A 12419-nucleotide genomic window follows, 5' to 3' on the forward strand; every position below is an offset into this window, starting at 1 on the left:
ATATGGCAGAAGTGGGTACGGAAGATGCTGGAGATAAGAGTCAAGATTGGAGTAGTGCTGGAAAAGCACAACAGGTCAAGTAGTATTCGAGGAGCAGGATAATTGAAGTTTTGACCCAAAGGCCTTCACCAGGGCATTCCTGACCTGCTGTGTTTTTCCAGCACTACTCTAATGTTGAATTAGAAGAATATGGACCAAGTGCAGGGTTGGTGTGGATGGACATTTTGGTTGTCATGCACCGGTTTGGGCCAAAGAGCCTGTTTCTGTGCTGTAGGACGCAATGACTCTCATGTGCAGGGATGCCTTGACGATGGTGTATGGTTTTATGGTGTGGTAAACCACTGAGTTGTGAGATCTCCATATCCTTTGAGTGCTATCTGTTTCTATTCCTACTGTGGCTGGAATGGTACTGCACATAATGCCTAAACTTTCACAATATTCATTGCAAAAGATTCTCCCAGCCTTTACAGTCCATGAAAAGCTAAATAATGGTGTTGGGCAATGGGGGATGGGAAATGTAAACACGAATGAGTTTACTGACCCCTTCCTTACTGTGATAAAATATTGCCTTCTACTGTTGCATGTCATTCTTCACTGTGTTTTAACGCAATGGTCAAAATCTTGTGCCTTTCCCCAGGAGGACTTCCTGCCACAAACTTCTCACCTCCAGCCTGGTAAATCCATAGCAGGATGATATTACAACTGTGCTTTTGAGGCCTTGATGTTCACTCAAGGGCAATGTCCCACCACCAATGGTGTTAACCAGAAAAGTGGACAGAATACCCACACGTGGACAAGCCACCATGCAAACCCTCTTGGGTTTACTTGCAGGCATCTGGGGACAGGTCCTCTTTCAAAGTCATTCGGTATCTGAACAAGGGGCTAAATGTTAGGAAGGGGGTAGGCTGCTGACAGCCAATCTTTCTCCACTTTCTGCCAACTCTCCCCACCCAGTTACCATCCTTCCTCCTTTTCCACCATCATGCACCTTTCTTCCTGGGTTCATTGTTTATTCAAAGCCTTGTTTATGTGTCATACCGGCAACAGCCACCACCTAGCTACAGCCACTGCTGAATCAAGAGGAGCGATTCCGCTCTGATTGGCTGGCAGCTCCAAGCTCAGACACCTTCCCACTACACTCAGGGTCCTTCATCATGCACCAAGGCATCTAGCTGGCTTGGTAAATGCCCAATTTGTGCAAGATACATTGAGTGTTCTTGAAAAGATGTGGCTCTGGTGTCACGCATGCTGATACCAATAGTTGAGATTGCTGTTGCCTCATCCTTGGACAGGCATCATTGTAAGCTCTTCATACACTACAGTTTAAAATTAAAACTAACTAATCTAACCCTAACTCTATTGTAGCTGATGGGCCCACGAGACAAGTCAGATCCCAGGATGAAATCTGGCTTCATTGGTTTTTGCTTTGGTTTAGCTGACTGCCTTAAATCCATTGTCAATAGGATTTCGGGCACATTCAGGATTATCCAGCAATTGTTGTCCAATCTCAAAGATTTGAGCAAGAAGTGAAACTACCTGTTTCACTTTCTTACTGTGCAGTAATAAAACAAATGGGGTTCACCAACAAATACATACTGACATCAAACCCAAAAACACAGTGTCTGACATCAGATGTAAGTTTGGGCTACATTTGCTGGATATGAGTGTGAGGAATTATGCCGACAACCGGTCTAGGGTCGTCCGCCAGGCTCGCAGTGTGGTGCCCTTGTGTGGGCTGGAAGTTCCATGTAATAACACACCAGGCCCTGGACAGGCAGAAATTACATGTACACACTCTGTTCCTACTGCAACTCAACAAGTAGGTGACAGTCGGCCATTGGTTAATTTCTCAGGGCCTGGCTAATTAGAATCAACCCACTTGGTTAATAACTTAACAGATTTGACTGTTAGCTGTCAATCAATATTAATGAGTATATTTTCCATGGCGATGTCTCTACCAATCAGAGATCACTTGCCAACCAACTGACAGTCTCCCCTGATGTGATATAAATATTGAAATCCCCTTGATTTTGTATTCTTGTGCCAGATACAAGATGAGAAACAGAAGAGCATCGAACAATACAGCACAGGTCCAGGCCCTTCAGTCCTCCAAGTCTGCACTGACACATCTCACCCTGACATACTAAAACCGTTGTCACCTACAGGATCCATATTCCTCTTATTCCCTTCCTATTTATGTATTTGTCCAGGTGCTTCTTAAATGCTGCTTCCACCAGCCCCTCTGGCAGCATGCTCCTGGTATTCACCACGCTTTGTGTGAAAAACGTGTCGCACACATCTCCTTTAAACCTTCCCCCACCCCCGCACCTTGAACCCGTGCCCCCTAGTAATTGACCCCTCGACCCTGGGAAAAAGCTTCATACTTTCCACTCTCTCCATGCCATTCACAATCTTATAAATGTCTATAAAGCACCCCTGAAACTCCTGAATTGCACTGAAAACAAACCCAGTCTCTCCATGACTTGGAGGTGCCGGTGTTGGACTGGGGTGGATAAAGTTAAAAATCACACAACACGAGGTTATAGCCCAACAGGTTTAATTGGAAGCACTAGCTTTTGGAGCGCGGCTCCTTCATCAGGTTGTTGCTTCCAAATAAACCTGTTGGACTATAACCTGGCGTTGTGTGATTTTTAACCCAGTCGATCCAACCTTCCTTCATCACTAAAGTCTCCCACACCAGATAACGTCCTGGCAAACATTTTCTGTACGCTCTCTGAAACATCCACATCCTTCAGGGTATGTGATGACCAGAACAGTACATAATATTTCAAGGGCAGTCTGACTAAATTTCTATAAAGCTGTAGCATAACTTGCCTATCACTGCATTAAATCTGCCTTTTTTCTCCCATTACTCAAGTTCTGTCCAACCAAACAAATATTGAAGTTATTACATATATGTATATACATATGTAGAATATATATATAAATTACACACCTTTCATTACAGTATCTTAGGTGTCATATTTGTTTATAGGTTCTCAAACAATACAATTCACTTAAACATTTACTGCATTATAAAAAACCTTTTCCTCATGCTGCATTTTCCCCACAGAACAATGCATGATGTTCATTTGTTTGTTCTTTTTACCTTTAGGCCAAACCAGTAAAACATTAATCATTACTAAATTTCAGACCAAAGCCAGAGGAGAGAAGAGAGTTTGAACAAAACTGTTTGACAAAAGACTCAGAATAAAACAAGATGATAAAAAGAGCAAATTCAAGGGCAGAGAGAAACAAGTTTGAACAAAAAGAAATTAACTCAAAGAGGAGAAATTCAAATTGAAACAAGAGGCAGAAATAAAACCAGAAAATACCAGAACCCTGCTGCAGGTCAGGAAGCTGCTCTGGAAAGAGAAATGTCGGCTTAATTGTTCAGGGATAACTACACATCAGATCATGCTGCTTGATAGTGTTGGTGCTGGGGAGATGATTCCTCTGGTCAGGAAATCATTGGCTCAGGATGGGTTGTTGGCCATTTAGGACTGGGTTGAAGCAAAATTTCTTCACTGAGAAGGTTATAAGCTTTGGAACTAAAAGCCAAAGTGCAGGTGAAATACAGCCGGTCACAGAAAAACTGGAGACAGAAAAAGAGTTATGTTTCATGTCTGATATCAGACTCGAAACATTAATTCTGTTTCTCTCTCTACGGATACTGCAAGAGTTCCTGTGTTTCTCCAATATTATCTGTGTTTGTATGAGTTTCTGCACACCTATTCCCCTCACATCAGGTAGCCAAGGCCAGAAACATGTCCTGTGGGAAATTCTAGGCAAGTCCTGCAGATCAAGACTTTTCATGAAACGGTCATGCTCATTAAGTCTGTGTGGTCTGGGTCTAATTAAGATATGTGTCTTCCTCTTTTTGTAGGCAAAATTCAAATAAGTCCACCAATACCTTCAGTCAATGTGGATGATCTTGAGGCTGACATAGGAGATTTCAACAGGGTCAAGTCAGGAGGATCCATTTCAGTTACCGAAGGGACACTCAATGTTGACATTCCACCGTGTAAAATCACAGACCTTCAAGCAACATTAGCTCAAAATAAAGTTGTGTTGGAATGGACAGCACCAGGAGAGGACTATGATGAGGGAGCAGGTAATTGTTGCTAAACATTGGCTATTTATGTCGATATTTTCTTTGTGGGACTGAATTAAATAGATCGTTGGTGAATGCTGATGAAAAATTGAGATATTCTATATGGACGAAATGCACCCACCAGAGGAAGAGCGGCACCAAGTCAAGTCTTAGTGAAATGGTGAATTTAGATATGGCACAGTGGCTAAGTGGTTAGCACTGCTATCTCCCAGTACCAGGGACCTAGGTGCAATTCCAGCCTCGGGTGACTGCCTGTGTGGAGTTTGTACATTCTCCCTGTGTCTGTGTGGGTGTCCTCCGGGTGCTATGGTTTCCTCCCACAAGCCAAATATTTGCGGTTAAGTTGAATTGGCCATGCTAAATTGCCCATAGTGTTCAGGGTAGGTTAAGTGCATTAGTCAAGGGTAACTGTTAAGGAATGGGTCTGGGTGGGGTACTTTTCAGAGGGTTGGTGTGGACTTGCTGGACTGAAGAGACTGTTACCACATTGTAGGGATTCATTGATTGCTTGCGTTCTGCTTTGATTAATAAATTGTGATGTTTGTGTTACGATGTAACAATGCGCTGTTTTCCCGTGAATGGTAAAGCTCAACATTGATGGTATTCTACTGTTTGAGCCCATTAATCAGGCAATACCCACCTACAACTCCATTCTGCTGCTGTTAGTATTAATCCAGTGGTGGGGGAGGGACCCCATTGCAGAGGGCACAAGAAGCAAAGCCTGGCGTATAGGCTTGGAGTTTTCTAGAGGGGTTCCCTCTTTCAACAATACTGAAATGGACACAGCATTAAGGGGTTATGATGGGGGAGGGGTGTTGCTGTCCACCAGCAGCCACCCTTCCCATTGCACCCCACACTCCCCCAGCTTGATATTGAATCTCCCAGCTCCCCCACCCAACAACCCAACATCCAGCAACCCACTTCCTGCCATCACTTACCTGGGTCCTTCCTTGGCCCTCAGGTGTATGCAGTGCCAGCAGCAGCTAATGGTTCCCAAGTGTCACTGAGCAACATCGATAAATTGGCCAGCAGCTCTCAGTGGATGGGTCTTTTCCAGCGCACAACACCAGTCCCCCCCCACCAACAAAGTATTTCCCAATCTTGGCTCCTGCCGAGTACCTGACTGGTGCACTTTTCCAAAATGAGATGAAGCATGGGTTGCTCTGCTCTCCTGCCACAAACCAAGACCCGACCCCGCTGTTTACCTCAGGTTCCACACTTTACCTCGATTTAGAAAGTCACCATTGTTCAGTTTAGATGTGAACACATTCATTTCTTCTCTCTCTTCTTTCATTTCTTCTTTTCACAGCGTCCCGCTATGAGATGAGAATGAGTGACCACCTCCTCCAGCTACGGGACAACTTCACAGCAGCTGCCCTGGTTAACCTCACCAACTTGAATCCACGTCCATTTGGCTCAAGGGAAACATTCACATTTGTTCCCAAAAACACGGAACTGCAAAACGGGACAACGCTCTACTTCGCTCTCTGCGCCTACGATAAACAGGAACAGTCATCTGAAATGTCTAATGTGGCCAAGGTTTATGTCTTTGTATCTGCACCTCTGGTTGAGCACCCAAAAGGCAGTAGTGTATGGAAGGTGATTTGGATTGCTATTGTCGTTGCAATTCTGGTGTGTTTGATTATTGGGATTGTCGATTACCTGGTTCAGAAAAAAGGCAAAAGCAAAGCTTTTATACTAGTTTAACATCCTTGCTGGAGGAATGAGCAGGGAGCATGCAATTAATTGGTCTAATTATTCAAACACTCAATCAGATAACACTGTATGGTATAAAGATTTTGTGCTGAAGGGTTGTAGTCCATGAATGTCCATGGTATATCTTCAATATTCATGCTATTTTCCAGGGATTTCACAGCTTTTCTACCAATGTTGTGGTGCACCTTTCCTTGTTATTGGCTTGGAAGAGATAGGAAACTGCATGGATAAATGCAGGAAGGATGTTCCTGACAACTAGGGAGTCCAGAACCAGGGTCACAGTCCAGAGATACAGAGTCGGCCTTTTAAGACTGGAATAAAGAGAAATTCCTTCGCCCAGAGCATCATCAGCCTGTGGAACTCTCTGCCAAAGAAAGCGGTTTTGATCAAAACATTGAATGTTTCCAGGAGTTGGATACAGTTCTCATGGCTAAAGGGTATGGAGAGAAAGCAGGGACCAGGTACTAAGTTGGATGTTTTGCCATGATCACATTGAACGGTGGAGTACGCTGGAAGGAACGAATGGTCAACTCCTGCTCCTATTTTCTGTGTTTCTCTGTTTAAACTGAAAAGGTATGACAGACACAGCCCAGGGGACATAAGCTTTGGTTCTCACCCATCTTTATATCTTATTTTTTGGAACTTGGGCAATTCTGAGTGCTCTCCCATTCTGTGTAATTGATTTAAAAAATATTATTCTCCTCTTTTGCCTCGAAAATAAATCAATATAAGGTGTAATCAGATTGGTGTCTTTTTGGAGAGGCTGTCAGTTTTTGTCCATTCACTTAACCTGACTGTATCACTCTGTAGACTCTCTGTCATACCCACCACTCACCTTCCCACCTATACTTTTGTGTCAGTCACAAACTGGGCGGTAGTACATTCACCTTCCTCATCCAAATCATCAATATCTATTGTGAACCATTGTGGCAACAACATGGACTCTTGTCACACACCACTCATTACAGGTTGCCAACCTGAAAATGTAACTGTATCACTCTGTAGACTCTCTGTCATACCCACCACTCACCTTCCCACCTATACTTTTGTGTCAGTCACAAACTGGGCGGTAGTACATTCATCTTCCTCATCCAGATCATCAATATCTATTGTGAATCATTTTGGCAACAACACGGACTCTTGTCACACACTACTCATTACGGGTTGCCAACCTGAAAATGTACCCCTGATGCCAACTCCATCTTTTCAAGCAAACCATCATTGAGTGGTCGTGGATGGAAAGTATTCCACCTGGAGGTCAGTGACCAGTGGTGTCCTGCAGGGATCTGTTCCTGAGCTTCTACTCTTTGTAGTTTTTATAAATGACTTGGATGAAGAAGTGGAAGGATGGGTTAGTAAGTTTGACAATGACACAAAGGTAGGTGGTGTTGTAGATAGTGTCAAGGGGTGTTGCAGGTTACGACATGACACTGATGGGATACAGAGCTGGACTGAGAAGTGGCAGATGGAGTTCAACCTGGATAAATGTGTAGAGATTCATTTTGGAAGGTCGAATTTGAACGCTGAAGACAGGGTTAAAGACACGATTCTTGGTAGTGTGGAGGATCGGTACGGCCTCCCTCCCTCCTCCCTCTCTCCCTCTCACCCTCTTCACTTCCTCCATCCTCCCTCCTTCCCTCCCTCATTTTGCTGGGTTTTTATCGGTTTGCTGCCTCGATTCCAGCCTAGTCCTTGACAGTGTCTTCAACCGGAACTGCCCTTCCTGTCAGATTCCCAGTCCTGGCTTCCTGTTGCTGTTGCATCCCAGGCCCGGACTCCCCCCTTACTGTCAGATCCCAGGCCCGGCATCCTTCCTTGCTGTTGGATTCCAGGACTGGACTCTCCCCTTGCTTTTGGATCCCAGGCTTGGGCTCCCGCTAGCTGTTGGATCCGGAGCCCGGACTCTCCCCTCCCCAATCCTGGGCCCAGACTCCCCCTTGCTGTTGGATCCCAGGCTGAGATTCCCACTCCCAGACCTTACCTGATGCGAGCTGTGGATGTCTGATTTGGACATGCAGAGACAGGACTGTGGGGATCCTGGAGAAAGCACCAACGTGAGTTCAATCAGTGCATAAACATATGAAATAATTATATTATATTTATCAGTTTGACATTTCATCAGGAAGTCTTATTGTCAAATATTTGCTTTAAGCAGAAAAAACTGCGAATGCTGTAAATCAGAAATTGCTAGAAAAGCTCAGAATTTTGACCTGATATTCTAAATTTGGCCCACTTCCCTGTAAGCCTTTCCCATTTATGTAACCATCCAGATGTCTTTCAAATATTGTAATTGTACTGAGGAAGGGTCACTTGACCTGAAATGTTAAATTTGATTTCTCTCTGCAGATGCAGTTACACATGCTGAGCTTTTCCTATAAAATAGTATTCTGTCTTTATGCAGTGAAAAAGATTTGGCATATTTTAAGATGTCTCTGATGTACACCAAGTCCTATTATAGCTATTCAATAAAGACATGTAAATCACAGGCTTTTTGTCTTTTTATGTATCAACTCTCTTCTTGCCATCACATTATTTTACATTGTGAAATGATGACTTAAATAACTGGCCGAGGTTAAAGTCAGAAGTCACATGACACCAGATGATAGAGTCGAAAAGTGTGGTGCTGGAAAAGCAGGTCAAGCAGCATTCGAGGAGCAGGAGAGTTGGTCTTTTGGACATAGGCCTTTCATCATGTTTGTTGGGGAAGCGGGCTGAGTGGTAAATAGGAGGATAGGGGTGGGCAGGGGGAAGGTAGCTGGGAAGGCAATAGATGGATGCAAGTAGGAGGGTGACTGTGATAGGTGAATGGGGAGTGTAAAGCAGTCAGGTGGGAAGGAATATGGACAGATGGGGCAAGTCAAGAGGGCAGTGCCGAGTTGGAGGGTTGGGTCTGGGATGAGGTGGGTGGAGGAGAGATTTGGAAATTAGTGAAATCAAAGTTGATGCTGTGCGGTTGGAGGGTCCAAAAGTGGAGGATGAGGCGTTCTTCCTCAAGTTGTTGGGTGGCTTGGATTTGGCAGTGGAGGAGGCCCAGGACATGCACGTCCTTGGAGGGGGAGTTGAAGTGGTCAGCCATAGGGCAGTGGGGTTGTTGGCTGCATGTGTCTCAGAGATGTTCCCTGAAACGTCCGCAAGTTGACGTCCTATCTTCCAAAGTAGAGGAGACTACATTGAGAGTAATGGACAAAGTAGGTGAGGTGTTTGAAAGTGCAGGAAAATCTCTGCCAGATGTGACAAGATCCTTTGGGGCCTTGGATGGAGGTGATGGGGGAGGTGTGGGCGCAGGTTTTACGCCTCTTGCAGTGACAAGAAAGGTGCTGAGAGTGTAGGGTGTTTTTTGTGGGGTGTGGACCTAACGAGGGAGTCACGGAGGGAATGGTCTCTGTGGAACATAGGTAGGGGAATACGTGTCTGGTGTTGGGGTCTGATTTTAGGTGGAGAATATGCCACTGGATAATGCTCTGTATCCAGAGATTAGTGCGGTAGAAGATGAGGATCAGGGAGCTGCAGTTGGAGGGGTGGGGTTCAATGGCAGAGGTGTGGGAAGTGGATGATATGTACTGGAGGGCATTGTTGATCACATGGCAGGGGAAATTGGTGTCCTGGAAATAGGAGGCCATCTAGCATGTCCTGGTGTGGAATTGCTCCTCTTAGGAGCAGATATAGATGGGGTGGAGAAATTGGGAGTAAGGGATTGCATTTTTACAGGGGGACAGGGGTGGGAAGAGGTGTAGTTCAGGTAGTTGTGGGAGTCAGTGGAATTAAAATAGATGTCAATGTTGGGTCTGTCACCAGAGATGGTGATGGAGAGGTCCAGGAAATGGAGAGAGGTGTGAAATGGTCCAGGTGAACTTAAGGTCAAGGTGGAATGTGGTCATGAGGTTGATGAACTGTTCCACCTCCTCCTGGGAGCACAAGGTGGTGCCAATACAGTCACTAATCTAGCAGAGGAAGGGGTGGGGAATGGTGCCGGTGTAACTGTGCAAGATGGACTGTTTCACATATCCTACAAAAGGGCAAGCATAGCTGGGGCCAATATGGATGCCCATGGCTATCCCTTTGGTCTGAAGGAAATGGAGGATTCGAAGGGGAATTTGTTGAGGGTGAGGACTGGTTCCACCACTCAAATTAGTTTGTCATTGTAGGGGCTTATGTCTGAAATCTCAACTCTCCTGCTCCTCGGATGCTGCGTGACCTGCTGTGCTTTTCCAGTGCCACAATGTTTGACTCTGACTCTCCAGCATCTTCATTCCTTACTTTCTCTCAGACACCAGATTATAGTCCAACAGATTTATTTGAAATCACAAGCTTTCGAAGCATAGCCCATTCATCAGCTCCACTGTGGAAGCTTCTGGTTTCAAATAAATCTCTTGGACCATAACCTGGTGTCACGTGACCCATGACTTTATTCACCCCAGTTCAACATTGGCATCTCTCACCTTGTCCAAGGTTAGAGTTACATGCCCAATCTAGATCTGACTGTTTTGGTTGTGAATTGTCTACTGACCTCTCTCTTGGTTAGAGTTAGGTGTTTCAATACGTCACTTTCACTGCACATGTATATCAAGAACATTTCTGAAAGAAAACACCATCTTGTTGAAGTTAATCATCCGTGTTTATTTGGACATTTATAAGCCTGCAAAAGGGAACAACATTTTATAATGTATGAGAACAGAATGCTGGTTAGTTGGCAACAGCAGAGGCATTGCATGGAGAATGCACCAGTTAGATGATGATTGCGAAGCATAGCCCATTCATCAGCTCCACTGTGGAAGCTTCTGGTTTCAAATAAATCTCTTGGACCATACCTGGTGTCATGTGACCCGTGACTTTGTTCACCCCAGTTCAACATTGGCACCTCCTCACCGTGTCCAAGGTTAGAGTTACAAGCCCCATCTAGATCTGACTGTTTTGGTTATGGATTGTCTACTGCCCTCTCCCTTGGTTAGAGTTAGGTGTTTCAATACGTCATTTTCACTGCACATGTACATCAAGTACATTTCTGAAAGAAAACACCATCTTGTTGAAGTTAATCAGCTGTGTTTATTTGGACATTTACAAGCCTGCAAAAGGGAACAACATTTTATAATGTATGAGAACAGAATGCTGGTTAGTTGGCAAGAGCAGAGGCATTGCATAGATGATGATTGCAAGTTAACGGCCAAGCTTTGTTTACATGTCAGTGAGGCAGATTGACTCTAATTGGTCAAGGCATTGCCCTGATGAATGCACTAGAGAATGGCTGTCACCTATTTTGTTAAGTTGATGGAAGCATTATGTGTGTGCATGATCTTTGTGACTTGCAGTGGTGTTCCACAGGATTAATGTTGGATCTGTGGAACTGTTATAGCTAATGATCTTTTTGAGATGTGTATCTTGTGGAGGAATGATCTGCATGTTTCCATATGATCCCAAGTTAACTGCAAGAGAGAGGACAGTAGACAATCTACAACTAAAATAGTCAGATCTCGATAGCGCATGTGAATGGCCAATGATGTGTAACTTACAAAAGGACAAATCGATGCGGGTGAACTGAATGACTGATATGCAGTAAAACAGCTTCAAGGAAAAGTACTAACACCCTGTAGAAAATGAACATAACGTAGACATTCAAGTGTGTAGCTCTTGGAAGAAATAAGACATGAATTTATGTTTAATGTTTCACAACCCAAGACCATGCCAAAGTACTTCACAACCAATAAAGTGTACATTTATTTAAAACAATGCAGTCACTATTGTAATGGAAGAAATGTGGCCCAATATTGCTCAAATTTGATAACCATGAGGTAGTCTAATAGCAAAATAATGGTCAGAATATCAGAGAAAACACCTTTACCCTAGTTGGTCTGTTGCATCCTACTTCAGTAGGTAGAGCTCTGTGTTGATGCACCTTCAAAAAATTACATCACTGACAATACTCCCTCAGTACCTGTACTGAGACTGTCTGGGTGATGCTACAAGATTCACATCCAGTTTAAAATATCTTAGTTCCCAAAGTAGGATCAAAGAGCCAGCACTTCATAACTGAGAAAAACATATTCCTCGGTGTGATTCTGACAAAGTGATGATGGGGATAAATTGTTTTTGAGTAGACAGGTTGCAAGTTAATTAATGAGTAAACAGGGGTCACAACACCAAGTTATGTTAGGCCAGAAGTCAAGTCATGATGGCACATGGAGTTGGCTTGGTACCTCAAGACTATTTCCCTGGAGAGTAATTCAATCATTTTCCAGCTCCATCCTTGTAGAGTTTTAGGCTTACCTCCCTCGAAGAGCTGAGCAATTTCCCTGTGAATGTATTCAGCTCCCAGCACCTTCAAAGGCAGATTTGCTTTTGCAGATAGCTGGCATGGACATGATGGGCTGAAATGCCTACTTCTGCACTGCAACCATCCCACCTGTCTGCTCCATTTGCTCCAGCCGCCTGTATCGTCCCGAACTCTGCCACCAGCCTCCTCACTTCAAAGGCATTTCAAAACATTTGCAAACTTTGAAATTGTTGTGAAACATAACAATCATAACTGAGAACACCCAGGGTTAATCTTCTCTCTTTTTGCCTGTGTTCTGTTTCTTATCCAATTTTGGGGCCA

General features: G+C 44.2%; 1 protein-coding gene across 1 annotated transcript in view; it reads left to right on the forward strand.

Annotated features, from left to right (window-relative positions):
* The window catches only part of LOC122554701 (calcium-activated chloride channel regulator 1-like), a 104381-nt gene extending 98560 nt beyond the window's left edge, over positions 1-5821 (forward strand). The window contains exons 13-14 of the mRNA XM_043700079.1: positions 3887-4114; positions 5424-5821. Of these exons, the coding sequence (XP_043556014.1) occupies positions 3887-4114; positions 5424-5821 (626 nt within the window). The remainder of the gene's footprint in view (positions 1-3886; positions 4115-5423) is intronic.
* The last annotated feature ends 6598 nt before the right edge of the window (positions 5822-12419 follow it).

This window comes from Chiloscyllium plagiosum, chromosome 11 (genome assembly GCF_004010195.1).
Source record: "Chiloscyllium plagiosum isolate BGI_BamShark_2017 chromosome 11, ASM401019v2, whole genome shotgun sequence".
NCBI lineage: Eukaryota > Metazoa > Chordata > Chondrichthyes > Orectolobiformes > Hemiscylliidae > Chiloscyllium > Chiloscyllium plagiosum.